Source organism: Hemiscyllium ocellatum, chromosome 5 (genome assembly GCF_020745735.1).
Source record: "Hemiscyllium ocellatum isolate sHemOce1 chromosome 5, sHemOce1.pat.X.cur, whole genome shotgun sequence".
Classification (NCBI taxonomy): domain Eukaryota; kingdom Metazoa; phylum Chordata; class Chondrichthyes; order Orectolobiformes; family Hemiscylliidae; genus Hemiscyllium; species Hemiscyllium ocellatum.
Window position 1 is genome coordinate 94,339,295 of NC_083405.1, and position 22,884 is coordinate 94,362,178.

A 22,884-nucleotide genomic window follows, 5' to 3' on the forward strand; every position below is an offset into this window, starting at 1 on the left:
CATGCACAGCTTGCAGTACAGAAGACTGGGGAAGGGGAAGGGAAGTGAGTGAGGGAAGATGCTGCATATGTTACACCTCACTGTGATAGCATGCTGGGAATCAAGCCCAGCTATTGCTGGAGGCTTTACAAAGTTAAAGATTCTTAAAAGTACATAGAAGTCCCCAATTTATTCATCTTTTAGATTAGGTGTTGACAGGAAGCTGGAACTTGGTTTTTGTATTTATCCAGAATTGCTACTCATTACAAATATTCAAAAAGGGAGCAAGGGATAAACCAGGAAACTACAGACTGGTATTCTAAGAGGTGACCAGATGTGTAGATGAGGACAATGCTTTTGATGTAGCCTATTTGGATTTCAGCAAGGTTTTTGATAAGGTCCCACATGGAAGACTGAAAGCAAATGTATGTCACTCCCTTCTTCTGGTAGCAATATCGCCGAAGTAGCAACCTCTGTTATGTCCTTCTCTGATTCAGAAGACTTGTTAGTCTTTGATGGAGAAGGTGAATCCACAGGTTCAGGCAGCCTTTCCAAATGTTCTTAGGGGCAGGACGTATTTTGCTCATGAACCATTTGAGGATTCACAGCTTTCATATGGTCCACATGCTTATTCAGGACTGTCACACCCATGCAAACTTTTTACATCACAGGTCCTGAGCTCATGTTGACCATGCCTCTTACCCATGCAGGGCCATTTCCAGGATCCTGACACCAAATTTAGTCCCTTCATCAAACTGTCTTTCTCACTTGGTGGAGTCTTGTGTCTAGTATTGGCACCACTGATGCTGTTACATTTCTGACTGGTAAATGATGGTCCATAATCTATGGCCACACTTCCAGGGCTCCATGTGTTGAAACGATGTGCGCAGTTTTTCTCTTGTCATCCTAGTGTTTGAAAGAATGGATGCTGTGCACATCCAATGACTTTAAGTGGGCATCTACAATGCCTAAGAATATTGAACCCATGAAAGGATCAGTGCAGGTGATGTGCAACTGAGTCCAAGATTTATCTGGGGGAGCTGCTGGAGGTAAATTTTGATCTTTATTGAATATCTTGGCACAGCACCACCAATGCAGTTAGTTCTGCATCCAAGCCTGGCCACCAGACATAACATCTTCATTTTAGAAATCCCTGGATGGCCGCAGTGGAGTTCAGCCAGTGTTTGCCAGTGATTTTGCTCAGGACAATCACTCTTGTTCCCTGTAATAATATGCTATCCACAACCCTGAGCTGGTCTCTCTGGGTCCAAAAAGTTGTGACAGCCCTCTGGATTCTCCCATTAATACCAGTTATTTTAGTTTTGAAAGGAATGGATCTTTCTGCATTCAAAGTCTGCTGTAACTGGGAGCATGCTATATCATTACAAACTCTTCCATTGGGGCACCACCAGTGGTGTATCTGCTACTCAGTCTCTCCAATGATATTCCAACTTGTAATTATATGCAGTTAGTATTAGAGTCAACTGTTGAATGTAGCCTGAAGCTATGGACAGTACTGCCTTGTCCTTTTTAAGCAGTCCAAGTAGGGGTTTGTGGTCCATGATGATCACAAATTTTCAGCCATAAAGTTAATGGTGAAATTTCCTAACTCCAAATATAACCGCCAATCCTTCCTTCTCTATCTGGGCATATTTACACTCTGCATTAGCTAATGTCCTGGATGCACACACTGTTGGGCTTTGCTCTCCATTGGGCTACCTATGAACCAATACCACCCCAATGCCATTGAGGGAGTTATCTCCTATCAATATCAGATCTTTCTTGGGATCATAATGTGCCAACATCTTAGAGAAAGATTGTTGTTTCTTTACGTCATTGAAAGCTACGGCTTGATTATGCAACCATTTCCAATGTTGACCTTTTTTTTAGGAGTTGATGCCAGGATGGATGCCACGTTTTGTATAATAACTTACTAACCCAAAAAATGACCTAAGCTCCTGGACAGACAAGGCAGCTAGGGCACCTTTGATTGCCCTCACTTTATTTTCCAACAGGTGTAATCCAATCTTGTTGACTCTGTAGCCCAAGTAAGTCACACACATTTTTCCCCTCATTAGATGTCCACCTGCCTTGGAAAATGCCTTAGGACTATATTCAAGGTCTCGAAATGTTCCTTATTAGCTTTCCCTGTTATTAGGACATCAACTGGGTAAACAGCAACCTAGGGTAGATCTTTCAAAATGTTCTTCAGCTGTACAAATTTTTAGTAGACAATGATGATAACCCAAATTTCTGTCTTGTATGTTGGTACAAACCATTATGGGTATTAATTGGAGCATCCTTCTAGGAATCCTGGTCTCAACATAATTGCAAGTAAGCATGGCTGATATCCTATTTTGTGAAGGACAGCTCACCCCCCTCCACCCCCTAGATTTGTATATAAATCCTCTATCTGAGGGATTGGGTATTTATCAAGCTGTGAAAAGTGCTTTATCATATGTTTAAAGTTTCCACTGGGATGAACTGACCCATTGAACATCAAAATTGGTGCAACCACTGCTGCACATTCTATATATTGGACTAGTTTGATGGTTCCTTCACTTTCCAGCTTTCTGATTTCTGCCTCTATGTTTGCCATGAGGCAAAACGCAGTGGGCAAGCCTTGCAGAATCGTGGAATTGTTTCCTGGTCAATATGGAAGGTGACCTTGGCTTCTCTGATAGTATCTAGACATTCCTGGGAGACTAAAAAAATGAGGTCTGCAGATGCTGGAGATCACAGTTGAAAATGTGTTGCTGGTTAAAGCACAGCAGGTCAGGCAGCATCCAAGGAATAGGAAATTCGACGTTTCGGGCATAAGCCCTTCATCAGGAATGAGAAGAGGGTGCCAGGTAGGCTAAGATAAAAGGTAGGGAGGAGGGACTTGGGGGAGGGGCGATGGAGATGTGATAGGTGGAAGGAGGTCAAGGTGAGGGTGATATGCCCGAGTGGGGTGGGGGCGGAGAGGTTAGGAAGAAGATTGCAGGTTAGGAGGGCGGTGCTGAGTTGAGGGAACCGACTGAGACAAGGTGGGGGTAGGGGAAATGAGGAAACTGGAGAAATCTGAATTCATACCTTGTGGTTGGAGGGTTCCCAGGCAGAAGATGAGGCGCTCTTCCTCCAACCGTCGTGTTGTTATACCATCAAACTAGTCCAATATATGAGTAGCAATTCGTGTTACTCATATATTGGACTAGTTTGATGGTATAACAACACGACGGTTGGAGGAAGAGCGCCTCATCTTCCGCCTGGGAACCCTCCAACCACAAGGGATGAACTCAGATTTCTCCAGTTTCCTCATTTCCCCTCCCCCCACCTTATCTCAGTCGGTTCCCTCAACTCAGCACCGCCCTCCTAACCTGCAATCTTCTTCCTAACCTCTCCGCCCCCACCCCACTCGGGCATATCACCCTCACCTTGACCTCCTTCCACCTATCACATCTCCATCGCCCCTCCCCCAAGTCCCTCCTCCCTACCTTTTATCTTAGCCTGCCTGGCATACTCTCCTCATTCCTGATGAAGGGCTTATGCCCGAAACGTCGAATTTCCTATTCCTTGGATGCTGCCTGACCTGCTGTGCTTTAACCAGCAACACATTTTCAACATTATTCCTGGGAGACTTCCAGATATCTAATTAGGACTTTACTCAGGCAGCCATTTTCTATTTGAAAAATCCAGGTGAATTTCTGGCAAATAATTTTGACCCATCTAACTTGGGCTCAAGCCTTTTACCACAATCACTGGTAACTGAACCAACTGCTTTGTATAAGAGACTGGAACCAAAGTTATACCTTTCACCTGTAAAGATTCCACAGAATAGGTTCTCAGCCTAGCTGAAGTCTTGCACAAAATTAAAGGCTGAAGTCCAGAAAGAATTTTATTAGAAACTGGTTCTACAATCACCGATACAGCTGTACTGACATTGACCACCCAGAGAACTGAATGACCATTTAATCAGTCATATACCTTGAGTTTAATTTGTTTCTGGCTTTGGTGTTTCTAAGCAATTTAACTGTTCTAAACCAGCTATAGGTGGACCTTCCAAGGTAGACATTTCCTGGACATCCTCCTGGATATCAGCCTTAGAGTTATCTCCTTAGTTTAGGTCTCACAGGATTCTTTTACTGTCATGAGTCTGCATACTTACAATACTGACAGTGGCTTGTTGGCTAGGATACTGAAGAAAGATTTAACTGTTTGGCCAAGGCTTGGCTTGGTTTAGGGGTTTTGCTGTGGGCTGCCCTAGTGCCTCTCTTATCAAGATATGTCCTGTATGAGGCTGTACAATTGACTGCACACAAGTAGTGTTCCCTAAGCTTAGGCTGGTGAGGGTGTTCACTTCCATCGGAATATCCTGCCACTCACATACTCCACTTGCCAGATTTTCTGATGATAAAGCCAGTTTCTTCAGGATTGCAGTTTACTCTTGTCACTAGTGAAATAGCTGCACAGAAGCTGATATCCCATCTCTACGTCACCCTGCATTTACACATGAACAGTCCTTCACTTTGGTACTGCTTCATTCAGAGTTCAGTACTAGAGTGTCAGTATCTGTGTTTTGGTAGATCCTGCCATTGAGCGATTAGACACCCTTGTTTGAAGTCCAGTTGAATTTTGACTTTTAGGCATTTTGCATTGTTACATCATTAAGCCCACATAACAAATGGTCTCTAAGCATCCATTAAATGTTAAACTAAAGTCATAGGCTTGTGCCAGTTATCTTAAACCAATCAAAAATCCTGATATGGATTCCCCAGTTTCACGAATTGCAAAGTAAAAGTGATATTACCTTAGAATTAGAGGAGGTTTGGAGTCATAATATTCCTTAAGTATATCTCAATCCTTGAAAGGTTTCATTATCTGGTGCCACAGAGAAAGTTAGGCTCGCGATGACAGAAAAAGCAGCAACTCCACAGGGTGTCAGGAGAATTACACATTGTTTTTCACCTGCTGGAATGTTGTTTGCCTGGTCCAATACTGGGCCCAATCCTCAATGGCAAGGTCAAACAAGTCAAGCTTCCCAAACAAAGACATGATGTAAGAAATGCTTACCCCAACTCAAAGATGACTGTTGCTAGTGAGTTTCTTCAGGATTGCAGTTTACTCTTGTCACTAGTGAAATAACTGCACAGAAGCTGATATCCCATCTCTACGTCACCCTGCATTTACACATGAACAGTCCTTCACTTTGGTACTGCTTCATTCAGAGTTCAGTACTAGAGTGTCAGTATCTCTGTTTTGGTAGATCTTGCCATTGAGCGATTAGACATCCTTGAATCTATTATCACTCCTAAAAGCCTGAACCATAGAAGTCCTTTAGAAAAGCCATAGCTGCTGAGTTTCTCCAGCACTTTGTTTTCACTTCAAATCATAGGCATCCATTGTATTTTGATTTGATTCCAAGCAGAACTAGAATTTATCATTAATCTATTGCTGTCAACAATTCTGCATTGACAGAAAATTTAACTGTCACCTTTTATCATCACTTAACAGACTTTGGTCCATGGGAATTATTTTTTCCCTTTTTTGCCTTTTATAAAAGAAAACCATCATCCTGCAGAGACTTTTTTATGTTGTGAGTGGTATTTGGATGAGGTTAAAGGCATATTGTTTTAATTTCAGATCATTAGGTGTTAATCAGTAATTGTGACTTGCTCCAAGTTTTTTTCATTATAAACAGATTATTTTGAATCATGAAAGAACCTTAGCCAATGTTTCTATTATTCTGTGTAGCAATATATAAAAGTGAAATTGGACATTTTGATAATTGAAACAACAAACTCACACCAGTGATGTGACAGGTGGAGCGATGGGGCTTTACTATCCGCCTTTGCCTCCCATCATAGTTGTAACACTTCCTGACTTGACCAGCTCAGTCAGTGGTGGTGCTACCAAGTCACTCTTGGTAATGGACATTGAGTTCCCACCCCCAGATTATATTCCGTGCCCTAGCTTCCCACATTGAGAATTCTGAGGATAACACCCTCCTGATTGTATACTGCTGTACTGTTACCTCTGCTGGTTTTGTCCTACAATGGGATGGGACATACCCAGAAATGATATTGATGGTGTCTGGGACAATGTTTGTAAGATATGATTCTGTGAATATGGCTGTTTTTTGACTAGTGTCCCCACTTTGGCACCAGCCCTGGATGTTAGAAAGGAGGACTGTGCAGGGACAGTAGGTTTCCAATGTTGTTTCCAGTCTCTAGGTTGATGCAACTCAGTCTATCCAACTTCATTTCATTCAGGGCAGTTGAGTCATTTTTCTGGAACTAAAGTCATTTTTATGCTAGAGAAGGCAAAGACAATAGACTTCTTCCCCAAAGGACATTAGTGATCCAGATGGATTTTTATGGTAATGGTTACATTATCACAATTAGACGAGTCTTAATTCCAGATTTCATTAAATTCACATTTCAACATTTGCCATGGTATGATTTGACTTCATCTCCCCAAAAGTTTAGCCATTAGTGACATTACCACCACACCACAGCCTCCCCTGATGCAAGGAGTTTAATTACCATGCACAAATGGTCATGGTCAGTGAATGCATCTTAAAATGCTGCATTCTACCAATTGCACCACTCACTATAGTCACTTCTCAATTCATCACATACCCCAATACTCACCCACCAACAATCTGTATATCAATCACAGCTCATAACTAACTTCCATAAACTTTGTCAAATCTCAAACACTTAGGTCTGAGGTTTGCAACAAGGCTATCGTCCACAATTTGAACACAATGCTCCAACTGTTCAACTAGGCCAGCAACATCAGCCAAACATATTGCACAACTGTTATTGAAACTACTTGCTATAATCAGAAAGTAGTGCCCAACCTGAAGCAACAGGAACCAGCTGAAAAGTTAGAAAGCATGTTGTACTCCCCAGGAGCAGATGGTGCTGGGCATTATTGAAAGGGTCATTGCTGAATCCACCATATTTTCAAACCAAATCCTTTTGCTCACATCCTATTTCTCAATTATCCCTAGCCTGCTTCTGACTGAAAAGCTCAAGATGTGGAGATGCTGGTGTTGGACTGGGATGGGGCATAGTAAAAATCACCAGGTTATGGTCCAACAGGTTTATTTGGAAGCACTAGCTTTCGGAGCACTGCTACTTTGTCAGGTAGATGCTCTTTTTTTTGCTAGTGGGACAGGATCATAGGATACAGAATTTATAGTAAAAGATCAAAGCGTCATACAACTGATGCAAAGAATTGAAAAAAACCTAGATTGCTGTTGAGTCTTCAATCACTTAGAATGAGGATGCAGGTTTCAGGTGATTAAAATGTAAACCCTAGAATTTCTTTCAAGTCACAGTCCTGAGATAACTTTATATAAAAAAAAGGGTGACACCTCAGCTCAGACAATATATTAAAGGTGGAGATTAGAATCTGTCTATATCCCAACCTTGAGTTCAGACTGATTCTATTTCCAAACTAAGAATTTATAAAATGTCACATGGACTGACTGCTTAAAGATTGTGTGCTTTTTGAAAAAAATTGAATATATCTGCAAATGCAAATTCACCCCATAGACTTGTACATCTGCATGTGTGTGTGAGAGAGAGTGAGTGATATAGAGTATGTGTGAGTGTGTATATATGTATGTGTGTGTGCATGCTTGATAGAGTGTGTACCCGAGCGTGATGGAGTATATGCCTGTGAGTAGGTGTGTGTGTACGTGTGTCTGACGGTCTGTGTGAAAGTGTGAGTGTGTGTGTGTGTGTGTGCCTGCTCGTGTGTGAGTGTATCTGTGAGTGTGTATGGTGAAGTGAGTCACCTGTAATGTGACATAAACCCAAGATCCAAGTTGAGGCCATCCTCATGGCTACCGAACTTGGCTATCAGCCTCTGCTTGACAACTCTACTTTATTGCATATCCAAAGCCCACCTTGGAGGATGGTTACCCTGAAGCTGAAACTGCTGAAGTGTTCCCCTGCTGGGAAGGAACATCTCTCTCTATCTGGCAATTGCCCATTCATTTACCTTGGAGAATGATCACCTGAAGTTCCGAAGCCAAATGTCCTGGACCGCTGAAGTGTTCCCTGACTGGGAGGGAATATCCCTATCTGGCAATGGTCCATTCATCCATTGTTGTAGCATCTATTTGGTTTTGCCAATATACCATGCCTTGAGCGTCCTTGCCTGCAGCATGTGAGATAGACAATGTTGGCCAAAGTCGCATGAATACCTGACCCACACATGGTGAGTGGTGTCTCAGCGTGTCATGCAGTATCCATGACGAGACTCTTGACATGTCTTGTAGTGGTGGACATGACAGGGTTGTCTGGTGTTGTGGTCGATGTTGTTCTGAAGGCTGGATAGTTTGCTGCAAGTAATGATCTGTTTAAGGTTTGGTGGTTGTTTAATGGCAAGAAGTGGAGGCATGGGGAAGATCTTGGACGATGTGCTCATCCTCATCGATAATGTGTTGCAAGCTGCAAAGAACATGGCATAGTTTATCCACTCCCAGGAAGTCCTGGACAATGAAGGTACCCTTTCAATCGTATCCTGTGCCTGTCTCCTGAGGAGGTCATTACGGTTTCTTGCTGTGAAATGTCAGAATTGGCAATTGATGATTTGAGCATCATTTCCTGCTCTTATGAGAGCGTTCTTCAGCACTTGCTGGTGTCTATCATGTTCCTCCATATCTGAACAAATCCTGTGTATAAGTAAGGCTTGTCCGTAGGGGATGGCTGTTTTGATGTGTTTTGGGTGGAAACTATAGAAATGCAGCATTGTGTGGTTATCTATGGGCTTATGAAAGACTGAGGTGCCTGTCCTTGATGGAGATGCGTGTGTCTGAGAACAAGACAATTCTAAAGAGTAATCCATGGTAAGTCTGCTGGTAGGATGAAACTTGTTGATATCACTGTGCAGTTGTTTTAGTGACTCCTCGCCATGGCTCCAGGGGAGGAAAATGATGTCAGTGTATCTCGTGTATAATGTTGGTCAGAGGTCCTGTTTAGCAAAGAAATCTTGTTCAAACTTGTGCTTGAAAATGTTGGCATGTTGGCGTGCAAATTTGGTCTCATGGCTTTTCCATATGTCTGGATGAAGAACTGGTTGTCAAAGGTGAAGGCATTGTGGTCGAGGATGAAGTAGATGAATTGTAGGATGGTGCCTGGAGATTAGCAGTTGTTGGATTGAGTACTGAGGCTGTTGCAGTGATACCGTCATCATGAGGGAATGCTGGTGTAGAGTACCGAAACATCCATTGTGACGAGGAATGTTCTTGGTTCAACTGTAAGAAATAAGTGATATTGCAACAGAAGCTGGGGGTCCCCTGTACAATGGGTTTCAAGATGCCCTCAATTTCGCCAGAGAGGTTCTCGCATGGGGTCCCATTGCCTAATATGATGGGTCATCCAAGTGTGTTGGCTTTGTGAATCTTTGGAAGGCAGTAGAGGTCCCCTACGTGAGAAGTATGTGTGAATGAAAGTGTGTATGGTACTCTGAAGGACTGAATCAAAAAAATGATCAATCTGTTTAGTACACGGGTGTATTCTTTGGTCGGATCAGCCAGTAGTTGCCTGTAGTGTTCGTGATTGCTCAGTTGGCGTCGGTGCACTTCCTTACTATAGTCTGTTCTATTCTGAATGACAATAGCGCCTCCTTTGTCTGCTGGTGTGATGACAATGTTGCGATTGGTCTTGAGAGCATGCATTACATTTGTGAGTGCGGCTGATGAATCTGGCAGTTGCACATTTCCTGATTGTTTGAGCATACATGTCAAGCCCAGGGCAGTGACCCTCCAGAGGGGTCTAACCCGACTCCTCCTTTGGTCGATCCTTTACGCATCTCTCTGATGACTGTTCCAGTTCATCGGTTGTCTCATAGAGTTTGCTGCTGACATCTTGAAAGTATTGCCAGAGTCTCATTGGTTTAACGAATTCCTCCGTGTCTGCCACAAGAATTGATGTCCACTTTGGTGGGGCAGAAATTGAGCCCTTGGCTGAGAACTTCAATCTCTTCCAGTTGAAGGGCATGGTCCAATAAGTTGGCGATCGATTTCCCCTTGGTGGTACTGTTTTAAACTCTGGTGCCAGGTGAGGCTTGGCTATGCTAATGGTGATGCCAAGTTTCTCCATTTTTTTTGTTCTTAGTGTGCATGTAGATGGTGTAGTTCGGTTGCCTCATCTGCTTGGCAGTGTCTCGTAACTGTACTGCTGTAGTTACCTGACAAAGGAGTAGGCTCCAAAAGCTCATACTTCCAAACAAATCTGTTGGACCATAACCTGGTGTTGTGTGACTTTAAACTTTAAAAGCTCAAGATAGTTTAAGCTCAAAGTTCTTGATTTCACAGCCCCATTCATTCCTCACTTTCACTTCAGATACCCAAGACCTTAATCTCCCCAGACACAGCAGACCAAGAAGACCACAGTGAAGAAAACACATTGTCACTTGATTTCACACTCAGCTTCCAGCCAGATATTGATATTGATATTGTATATATTTTAGAGGATAGAAGAGGTTTAGGATCAGTATGTGATGATACATGGACAAAAGTGCACTGTGGTCACAGCAGACAGCAAAGATAATTTTTATGCCAGTTTATTAGAAGGCTTGCATAGGAGTTATATGACAGAGGACTTAGATATACCTTAAATAGCCTTGACGACAGAAAAAAAATGGAGTCTAACCCTAAGATGCTTGGTGATTTAGGTTATGTGCCAGAAAGCTGGCTTTCATTGTAAGGATCATGGCAAGGTTCAGCATCAACTTGACACAGTGCATTATGTGGACCCTTCTTTCCAGCATGGAACTAACAGCCAACTTAGAGAAACAGAGCTAACATTTGAGTCTGATATGAGTTCTTCAGAACTGAAAGGAGCTGGAAAATGAAGTTTTCTATGCTGTTGACAAAGAGGGAGCGGGAGTGAGTGAAACAGTTTGTGAGGGTGCTCAAAGCAATAGTCAAAGCTAATGGCATTAAAGGAGGGCTAGATATGTGTAGGTGTAAATGAATAGTGTGAAAAGGAGAAAATGGAACTGCTCTGCTGAGAGAAAAGCCATCAAAACACAAACAAGGCACGGGATTGTTGGGGGACACAGGTTGTATTTAAGATGGAGGACAGAGATAATGCTCTGAATTTGTTGAACTCAATGTTGTGCCCTGAAAGCAGTATTTGTCTAAACAGAACATGGGTTGCTGTTCCTCCAGCTTGTATTGAGCCTAGTTGCAACACTGTAGCAGCCCAAGGACAAAAATATTAGCATGGGAGCAAGATAGTTTATAGCAAGGCAAGCAACTGAAAGATCAGAGTCACTCTTACAGATAGAGCAGAGGTATTCAATAAATCGGTCATCCAGTCCGTATTTGCCAATGTAAAGGAGACCATATTGTGCCTATCAAGTACAGTAGACTAAATTGAAAGATGACAAAAGTGAGTACTGCAGATGCTGGAGATCAGAGTCACAAGTGTGGTGCTGGAAAAGCACAGCATTTATGCAGCATCCATGGAGCAGAAAAATCAATGTTTCGGGCAAAAGCCCTTCACAGGTAAATTGCTGCTTCACTGGAAAGGATTGTTTGGGCCTTTGAACATTGAGGAGGGAGGAAGAGGTGAAAGGGCATTTGTCACAGTGAGACATTTTCTCCTTAGTTAATGCTCTGTAGTTTCAAAGCTGCAAAGATATATCTTTATATGAATGGCTTCCATTTAACTGAGGCAGCTTCCAGCCAATCCATGTCCAAAAACTTGTTTTGAAAACTTAGATCACATTTTACAGCTCTGTCAAATCTCACCACAGCAACTGAGACAATTCACAACATTCTAAAGCAATCTGCAATATTATAAATTAAGCAACCTGCAACATCTAAAATGTGGAACCAATTCATTCAAAAGTACAATGTTAATGAATGTTTGAAGCTATTTTAGCCGATGCCAAAAACCAGTTTGTTTTTTTGAGACATACCCTATGTGCCAAGTTTAGTTGAAATCTTTCAATTAGCTTTTAAGATATAGAAGTTTTCTAATCAGTCAGTTCAGTGATGTTATTACACAACACTGGAGTAGGTGGTACTTGAACCTGGACCTCTTGGTTGAGGGGTAGGGACACTTCCTCTCCACCACAAGAACCCTGGCTTTTTAAATATAATGTTTGTAGACTAACGAGCAAAAATAGTAACTAGATTACGCATTGCAACAGCCAGAAGAAATCACCTAGCAATTGACCTGTGGATGATCAAGCCTTACAAATGAGTTATTTTGGGACAGGTGACAGTGTGTTTTTACTTGGCTCTCTTGCAGTGCAGTGGTCGTATCCCTACCCCTGGACTGGAAGGCCCAGGTTCAAGTCACACTGTTCCAGGGGTGTGTAAGAACATCTCTGAACAGGTTGTTAGAAAAATAGGTTAAAAGAAATTAGATGATCATACCTTTAAACTGTGAAAATGCTAATTCGTGCTACTTAACATCATCCTCAGCTATGCAAAGCTAAGTGTAAGCATAGAGCTCCAGAATAACAGTGCTGGTGTCAAAAAAATGTTGAATGCTGATTGGCATTATATTCTGACTGCTCTACATACTTAGTTTCATTCAGGAGGAACCCATTCAGCTCATCATGCCTGTGCCAGAACTGTGTAAGGGCTATTTGATTAATCCCTTTTACCATGCTTCTTACCCACTGGCTAGCATTTTGTTCCTTTTCAACTATACACTCAGTTGCTTTTCAGAAGTTAGTATTGGCTTTACTTCCACCACGGGAGAAAGTGAGGACTGCAGATGCTGGCGATGAGAGCTGAAAATGTGTTGCTGGAAAAGCGCAGCAGGTCAGGCAGCATCCAAGGAGCAGGAAAATCGACGTTTCAGGCATGAGCCTTCTTCAGGAATGAGGAAAGTGTGTCCAGCAGACTGCTGGACACACTTTCCTCATTCCTGAAGAAGGGCCCATGCCCAAAATGTCGACTCTCCTGCTCCTTGGATGCTGCCTGACCTGCTGCGCTTTACTTCCACCACCACAACAGATCATAACAATAATCACAATAGTTCCCAAAATTGAACAGTTTAATATTTCTAGCAGAAGTTGGCTGCATCCATGCAGCTAATGCCATTTTCAAAACTCAAACTGATCAAAGTGCCTTTGCATGCCCTATTCTCTCCTTGATTTTTTTTAATATACAGAATAATCTTCTGTAATATGTGACTAGCAAGTGTAAGAATATACTGTCTCAGAAAGGGATGATGAAGTTGTAAATATTTGAGAAGAAATGCAGGAATATTTAAGGAAACGGTGGTGAATAGTTGAAGGATACAGAATAGTTTAAAGGGAGTCCTCATTATTTGTGGGATGGAAATAATAACCAATCTCTTTGAAACAGCTCAGGAGATGAACAATGTCATAGTAGAAAAGAAGGTCATTATTCTTGAGTAGTATCCAAGGGATTTTAAAATCCTTTTTGCTGACTATAGGAATAAGACAGAGAATTGAAAACTGTTTCTGCCCTCTTTTTCAGTGCATCAGGATTTTTGAGAATTCTAAGAATTCCTGCTCCTGAAAAGGAGGTCAGAAAATGAGTTGTGTTGCAGATGAAGAAAGAGAGATGATAGGATAACTTGCCCTTTTTTTTCTGACCTCCTGAGAATCCACAGAAAGACATGTGTTCAGAGTGAGTGTTTTACCTTTTTAGTGTGTTGTAATTTTCAGTAATGAACTAAAAATGGCTTTCAGATATGTTTAAGTCAAAATAAATTACAAACTTTTCTTGATGCAGTACTCTTAAAATATAAAGAGTAAAGCACAAAGATACGCAAAGAAACAAAGATTGTTTCTAGAAAACAGAACATGCAGAGTACAGGAAGCAAATCACAGTCAGATTGAAACATGAACAGAAATTGCCCAAGAAACTCAACAGGTCTGGCAGCATCTATGGAAAGAATGCAGGAGTCAACGTTTTGGATTCTTCATCAGAAGCAATTTCTCTGGCAATTTCTTTTTTGTTTTGGATTTCCAGCACCCTCAGTTCTTTTTTTTATTACATTCCAGTTGAAGTCTTAAGGTGTACACAGTGCAAACCTGAATGAGTTCCCTTACATGATTTTTTAGAAAGTAATTAGTTGGAAATCTCAGCATGGCCGGGTTTCTGAAGAGGTGAAATGAAAAGTGAAATTGAACTAGTACCCCTCATACTTCCTGAGTTGACAGGTTATTAGACAGAGTTCTGTTCTTTTAGCTGGAGTAATTGCTACATTTGTCCTGTTGGTTTCCAGATTGCTGGTTTCCTCTGATTCTAGAGGTAATAAGATTCATTGTACAAAAACAATTTTAGTTTTATGATAAATTCTTCTAAATCCAGAAGTTAGAATCCATAGCTGTGCAACAGGGAAATGAATAGTTTATTCGCATCAGTTTTAATAAACTAGTTTCTGCACTGCACAAGTTATAAACTTGGAAACACAATGAGATTTAGATAAGTTTACAGATAAAAACAGATGTATGAATTCATAGATGTTTTTGTCTTGGTATATCTAGTCAAATGAGGAGTCTCATCCTTTGGTGTCCATCTTGGGTGAAGATTAATTGTCTATGTGCCATGTTAGTTCTTTTATCTTAAAATTGTGTCCATCCAGTCAATATGATGTGAGTGTGACCATTGTAATATGCACAGGTCAAAATAGTCATTCAAATGAAGTGGGTCCTCATTTGTCCGAAAACTAACTTCTTTTTTAGAGAAATATTGTGCTGACGATCAACTGAAAGATTTTTGTCCCCACTACTAGCACAGGACTAAAACTCAGACTATCAAAATTTTAATGATATACACTAGAATAGGATATCCTCTAATACTTCAGAGATCATGGAATGATTATATATAGAAGGAGGCCATTTGCCTGTAGTATCTGTGCCTGATCTCTGCAAGGGTAGTTAAGCTAGTCCTTGTTTGCCAATGGTTCTACTTATCTTCCCTTCTCTCTTTTGAAAGCCAAAATTGAATCTGCTTCACAACACTCCCAGGCATTGCATTCCATATCATAAACACTCTCTGCATAAAAACATTTCTTGTATTGCAATTGCTTCCTTTGAAAAGCAACTTTAATTGGTGATTTCTATTTCTCAATTATTTCCACCTGGTCTGTCCAGGTCTCTCATGAGTTTGAACTTATCTGCCAAGTCTCCTCTCAACTTTTTCTGAGGAGAATAGCCCCAGCTTCTCTAATATATGAATGCAACTTATGTTTCACAACCCTGGACCTATTCTCAGAAATCTCTAATGCTATCAGATTCTTTATAAGGTGTGATGCCAAAACTAGATGCAATACTCCAACGGAGGTTGATTTCAGGTTTATCAATACTTCCTTGCTTTGTGCTCTATGTCTCAATTTCACAGAATCCCTACAGTGTTGAAAAATACCATTAGGCCCACTGAATCTGCACTGACCCACTGAAGAGCATCCCATCGCAACCCCCCCCCCTCCCCCTCCCCAGGCCTGTCCCCATTACCCTGCATTTTCATGGCCCAATCCACCTAACATGCACTTTTTTGGACAGTGAGAAGAAACCAAAGCACTCAGCATAAACTCACACTGACCCAGAGAGGACATGCAGTCCACACAGTCATCCAAGACTGGAGTTGAACAATGGCTCCTGGCGGAGTGATGTAGCACTGCTAACCACTGAGCCACTGCGCCACCAACTTATTTGTAAAGCTTATGATCCTGGATTCTTTACAACTCTCAGAACTGACCCTTCCATCTTCACTGATTTGTGCACATATATATTCTGGTTCTTCTGCTCATGCACCAATTTAGAGCTGTATCTTTTCTTTTTATTGCCTCCTGTCATTCTCCCTACCAAAATGAGTCACTTTGCACTTTTCTGCATTAAAACTCATCTGCCACTTGTCCACCCATTTCACCAAGCTGCTTATTTGAAGTTTAGAACCTTAAATCTTCATGGTTCCCAAAACATGGATGAACCCTTGAAATATCATTGCACTCAAGGCCATGGGACAAGTGCTGGAAAATGGGGTTAATGTAGGTAGTTCGACACAGATATGATGGACCAACAAATTTGGTATTGAATGACTTTTTGACTATACCACCATAAAACTTCCAAGTTGTATGCTGTCTGTAAAATTTTCAAATATATGTTAAAGTTTTGATCATCATATCAAGAATTGCAGGGGTTCTAACATAACTCTAGAAGATCCCTAATATCTGCCTTTCTCCAGTCTGAAAAATGAATGGTCATTATGCCTCTCTGTTTGCTGCTCAAACGTTTGCAATTTTGAGTCCGTATGACCACTGTCCCTTTAATTTCATGAGCTGTAACTTTTCACACGAGTCTGTGCAGCATTTTACTGAATATCCTTTGAAGGTACACATAGAAGACGTCCTATTTTCATCTATTTCCCTATTACCTCAGGACAAAACTCAAGCAAGTTAGTTAAACATGATTTACCCTGAGCCAATCTATACTGACATTCCTTCATTGAATTGCATTTGGCCAACCAGGGTTAATTGTTTGCCTTTTGGGCTTCCCTTGAGATTTTCTTAAGGGCTATGTTTTGATTTCTGGGGGTGACTAACTTATTCTGACTAACTTACTTATTATATGATACAAACAGTACCTTCTCTATTTGTGTTGACATTTGGGGTATTTGGACTAGCACCAATCTTTTTTTGAAAATAACTGACACATAATTATACAGATATAAAAAAGCGTTCTAAATGCACATTCCACAATCTGCTGAAATCACATCTAACTCGTTTTAATCTCATAGATCCATACGTTTTAACCAAACATTTATGCCCCATTTTACTGCATCTCAGATCTCAAACCCATATTTAAATTTACACAGTGTAAATTACAGTGGAATTCACTATGCCTTTTTCCAAGTAACTTACACAGCCTTAAATTATACATACCATGTTAATTTGTAAGAAATTTATTATCTCAGTGATTTAAAATTTTATTAGAAACTTGCTAGCTGAGTATTTCTTTGTTGACAGGTTTAAACCTATTCTGTCTCCAAAGCAGCTCTGATGTGGAGGTGCCGGTGTTAGAGTGGGTGGACAAAGTTAAAAATGAGACAATGCCAAGTTATAGTTCAACAGTTTTGTTTGGAAATACAAGCTTTCAGAGTGCTGCTTCTTTGTCAGGTAGCTAATGGGGCAGGATCATAGAACACAGAATTTATTGTAATAGGGATTTTACTATAAATTCTGTGTCCTATGATCCTGCCTCACCAGCTACCTGATGAAGGAGCAGCACTCCGAAAGCTTGTACTTCTGAATAAACCTGTTGGACAGGTTTAACTATGTCCAATGCAGCTACCCTCTTTCCCCTTTGTAGCCTTCCTCTTTCCCCACATATCTTGCAGCATGTTTCTTCCTGCACAACATTCTTGCAGCTCCCTGCTTCCCTCCATGCATCTTGCAGTTTCCTTCCCCCACCTTACCCTACAACCTCCTTTTCTCCCATGCCTATCTTGTAAAACACAGACACTAATCTCAGCCTCAGCTAAAGGCCTAGTGACTCCCTCTCTGTTATCACTTATTTTGCAAACTGCCTTTGCTCCTTCATTCACAGGCTGTATCTTTTCCAGTTTTGCTGCTAAAGTCAGAAGTCACACGACACCAGGTTATAGTCCAACAGGTTTATTTGAAATCACAATCTTTCGGAGTGTAGCCTGACCAAGAGGCTATGCTCCAAAGGCTTGTGATTTCAAATAAATCTGTTGGACTATAATCTGGTGTCATGTGACTTCTGACTTTGTGCACTCCAGTCCAACACCTGCGCCTTCAGATCATGACTTTTTTGCTGATTGGCTCACTAGTGATCCTTAATCTGCAATCCATCAAATGTAAAAAATGAGGTCTGCAGATGCTGGAGATCACAGCTGAAAATGTGTTGCTGGTCAAAGCACAGCAGGCCAGGCAGCATCTCAGGAATAGGAACACTGGCACCACCCCCCACCTTTTCCTCCGCTACATCGATGACTGTATCGGCGCTGCCTCGTGCTCCCACAAGGAAGTTGAACAGTTCATCAACTTTACTAACACCTTCCATCCCGACCTTAAATTCACCTGGACTGTCTCAGACTCCTCCCTCCCCTTCCTAGACCTTTCCATCTCTATCTCGGGCGACCGACTCAACACAGACATCTACTATAAACCGACTGACTCCCACAGCTACCTGGACTACACCTCCTCCCACCCTGCCCCCTGCAAAAACTCCATCCCATATTCCCAATTCCTTCGTCTCCACCGCATCTGCTCCCAGGAGGACCAGTTCCAACACCGCACAGCCCAGATGGCCTCCTTCTTCAAGGGCCACAGATTCCCCCCAGATGTGATCGATGATGCCCCCCACCGCATCTCCTCCACTTCCCGCTCCTCCGTCCTTGAGCCCCGCTCCTCCAACCGCCACCAAGACAGAACCCCACTGGTTCTCACCTACCACCCCACCAACCTCCGCATACAACGTATCATCCGCTGTCATTTCCGCCACCTCCAAACGGACCCCACCACCAAGGATATATTTCCCTCCCCTCCCCTATCAGCGTTCCACAAGGACCTCTCCCTTCGTGACTCCCTCGTCAGATCCACACCCCCCACCAACCCAACCTCCACCTCCGGCACTTTCCCCTGCAACTGCAGGAAATGTAAAACTTGCGCCCACACCTCCACACTCACTTCCCTCCAAGGCCCCAAGGGATCCTTCCATATCCGCCACAAGTTCACCTATACCTCCACACACATCATCTATTGCATCCGCTGCACCCGATGTGGCCTCCTCTATATTGGGGAGACAGGCCGCTTACTTGCGGAACGCTTCAGAGAACACCTCTGGGCCCGGACCAACCAACCCAACCACCCCGTGGCTCAACACTTTAACTCTCCCTCCCACTCCACCGAGGACATGCAGGTCCTTGGACTCCTTCACCGGCAGAACATAACAACACGATGGCTGGAGGAGGAGCGCCTCATCTTCCGCCTGGGAACCCTCCAACCACAAGGTATGAATTCAGATTTCTCCAGTTTCCTCATTTCCCCTCCCCCCACCTTGTCTCAGTCGGTTCCCTCAACTCAGCACCGCCCTCCTAACCTGCAATCTCCTTACTGACCTCTCCGCCCCCAACCCACTCCGGCCTATCACCCTCACCTTGACCTCCTTCCACCTATCCCACCTCCATCGCCCCTCCCCCAAGTCCCTTCTCCCTACCTTTTATCTTAGCCTGCTTGGCTACTCTCTCTCATTCCTGATGAAGGGCTTATGCTCGAAACGTCGAATTCCCTATTCCTGAGATGCTGCCTGGCCTGCTGTGCTTTGACCAGCAACACATTTTCAGCTGCAATCCATCAAATGTCTCAACTTCTTCTGCTTTCACTACAGCTTCACCTTGACAGTATATTTACCTCAGTAAAGACTGCTACAAAGTATGCATTTCATACCTCAGCCATGTCCCCACCTCTATACATAATTCCCTTTCTAAATCTCTGATCAGCCCGATTCCACCATTTACCACCCGTTTACTGTGTATTTGCTTAGTGACATCCTGGATTTCCTTATATGTTAGCTTCTGTCATATTGTCTCTTTGTTTCCTTTTATTTTTTTCAATTTCTTTCTGAACCTTTTTGGTTGAGCCTGATTCTCAGTTATATAATCAACTGACAACTGTCATTTGCACCTTTTTCCTGCTTCATTTTACTCTATTTCATCATCCAAAGAGCTCTGGTTTTATTTGTCCTGCTTTTTCCCCTCATGGGAATATACCTTGACTATCTTTCTCTAGCTCTTAAATAAAAGTGACACTTTGTTCATTTACGGCGTATACTTTGTTGAAAATGTATTTTATCCCGTCTTTAAATTATATGAATTTATAACCAGTCCATCTTTGACTTGCTTCTAATATCTTCAATTTGTTATTTCACTAACACACTTAATTTCTGTCTGTCTCTCTCCGTTGACTTCTGTCTTGATTTTTTTGCTCAGAATTCCTCCATCAGTGCACCCACTAGAGGTTCACTCTTCAAAAAGCAGCAGGATATTTCAAGCCCATCATATTTGTCTTTGAATTTGTGCAGATATTTTGATGCTCCACCTGACTTCATGTAGATACATCAACCTCAATCAATTTTAGAGTTTATAACTTTAGAACTGCATTCTCTTCTATTATGTCCTCTTTATTGCCCATTCACCACTAGGTTATTAGAATAAGCAGGTTTATGTAAATTAAATTTTCTCCATGTATATGAGCATTTTGGCTGCTGTTCTGGACTCAAGTTTATCATTTCTGTTTCTACTTTATTATTTTCTTCCTTTATTTATCTTTTTTGTCTATGCCTCCTACATCACACAAAGTTAAAATGAGAAGACCATTTGGCCCATCACCCTATCCACCATTCAGCATGATCATGGCTGAATCTTTGTCTCAAGTCCTGCTAGTTCCTGCTATCTCTCCATATCCCTTGACACCTTCAGCCTCAACAAATCTATTTTTTTCTTCAATATATTCAGTGACTTGGTCTTCACAGCCTTCTGTGGTACATATTTTCACTGCTTTATGAGTTTAGAAATTTCTCCAATTTTCAGTGACCTACCATGTATCCTGAATTTCTGTTCCTTATTCTGGTCTCCCAAGCCAGGGAAAACATAATCCTTGTGTACAATCTGTCCAGCTCTGTCAACATTTTATATGTTTCAATGAGATACTGTCTCATTCTTACAAGCTGCTGGCCCAGTTGACCCAATCTCTCTTCGTATTACAAGCCTGCCTTCCCAAGAATCAGTCTGGTGAACCTTCGTTGCACTCCCTTCATGGCAAATGTATCTTTTCTTAGGTAAGGACATCACAACCACACACAATGTACTGGATGTGGCCACATCAAGGCCCTGCGCAGCTGCAGTAAGATTTCTTTTCTCCTGTATTTAATCTCTCTTGCCTTCCTAACTGCTTCCTGCCCCTGTGTGCTTACTTTCAGTAATTGCTGAACAAAGACACTCAGGATCCTTGTACATTAACATTTCCCGATCTGTCACCATTTAAGTAATACTTTGTCATTCTGCTTTTCCTACCAAAGTAGACAACTTCACATTTATCACATTACACTGTATCTGCCATGCATCTGTCCACTCAGTCAACCTGTCTAAATTATCTTTAAGCCGCTTTACATTTTCCCCACCACTCAGTCCCACCTCGTTTTATGTCATCAGCAAATTTGGAAATACTACAATTGATTCATCCATGTAATGACTAGCAAGAACCCAAGTACTGATGCTTTACATTCGAAAAGTGACCTTTTTTTTATACACAAATGCACAGAAATTTAAGGTACATAGTCTGCTTAATGGAAGAGAATTGAAATCTAAAGTCATAAATCCTGTATTTCTCTGTTTTCTGTCTGCTAACTGATTTTCAATCCATCTAGTATACTATCACCAATGCCATGTGCTTTGATTTTGCAAACTAACCTGTCCTGTGGGAGTTTAAGATTTCCTGAAAATCTAAATATACTACATCATTGGTTCTCCTTCATCTGTGCCAATAGTTACATCCTTAAAAGAGTCCAGAAGGTTTGTCAAACACAATTTCCCTTTCATAAATTTCATTAATTGTAAAATACCTTTGGCATGTTTTAGATATATTGTTATCACATTGTTTACAATAGAGTCCAGCATTTGCACTACTGTTGATATTAGGCTAATAAGTTTGTAATTTTCAGTTTACTCTTTTTTTTAAACAGTGGGATTACATTTGCTACCCTCCAATCTGCAGGGATTATTCCAGAATCAACAGAATTTTGGAAGATAACAGCCACTCAATCCACTGTTACCATAACCACCTCCTTCATTACCCTGACATTTAAATGATCAGGTCTTGGGATTCATCTATTTTCGATTCAATTAATTCCTCCAGCACTGTTTTTTCACGAATCTTTTTTCATTCCTCCTTTTCAATAAACCCTTGCCACTCTTCTCTAGTTATGCCTTCTTTCATGCTGTGTTCCTCACAGGTGGTCTGGCATCCGAAATCCCTTTCTCAACCGTTGAGTATTCCTTGAACTTCCAACTCCCTTACCACTATTTTAGGCTGGAGTCCTCCTTAGACAAACCTAGTTTCTCTCTATTACCTCTCTTTACGTTCTCCAAAGAGTCCATCAAGGGAACCATCACTGCCTTTGCATAAGCAGTAACCTCAACACATCCTATTTTTTCAGCAGCCTCTGCTGAGCTATTTTCATCGCTTTCATCCCTCAGCCTCAACAAATTTCCATTCTAGGTAAATTTTTAACTGCATCTCAATTCATCATAGAGTCATAGAGATGTACAGCATGGAAACAGACCCTTCAGTCCAGCCCGTCCATGCCGACCAGATATCCCAACCCAATCTAGTCCCACCTGACAGCACTTGGCCCATATCCCTCCAAACCCATCCTATTCATATACCCATCCAAATGCCTCTTAAATGTTGCAATTATACCAGCCTCCAACACTTGCTCTGACAGTTCATTCCATACACATACCACCCTCTGCGTGAAAAAGTTGCCCCTTAGGTCTCTTTTATATCTTTCTCCTCTCACCCTAAACCTGTGCCCTCTAGGACTCCCTAACCCCAGGGAAAAGACTTTACCTATTTATCCTATCCATGCCCCACTTAATTTTGTAAACCTCTATAAGGTCACCCCTCAGCCTCCGACGCTCCAGGGAAAACAGCCCCAGCCTGTTTAGCCTCTCCATATCGCTCCAATCCTCCAACCCTGGCAACATCCTTGTAAATCTTTTCTGAACCCTTTCAAGTTTCACAACATCTTTCCGATAGGAAGGAGACCAGAATTGCAATATTCCATCAGTGGCCTAACCAATGTCCTGTACAGCTGCAACATGACCTCTCCTCTGAGTTCACTGTTCTCCCATCAACCCTAAATCTCACTATCTTTGCGAACTTC

At 41.9% G+C, this 22,884-nt stretch overlaps 1 protein-coding gene across 1 annotated transcript in view; it reads left to right on the forward strand.

The window, feature by feature from the left end:
• The window catches only part of armc3 (armadillo repeat containing 3), a 184,186-nt gene that overhangs the window by 135,208 nt on the left and 26,094 nt on the right, over nt 1-22,884 (forward strand). The window contains exons 15-16 of the mRNA XM_060825711.1: nt 6,106-6,160; nt 12,769-12,796. Coding sequence (XP_060681694.1) covers nt 6,106-6,160; nt 12,769-12,796 — 83 coding nt within the window. The remainder of the gene's footprint in view (nt 1-6,105; nt 6,161-12,768; nt 12,797-22,884) is intronic.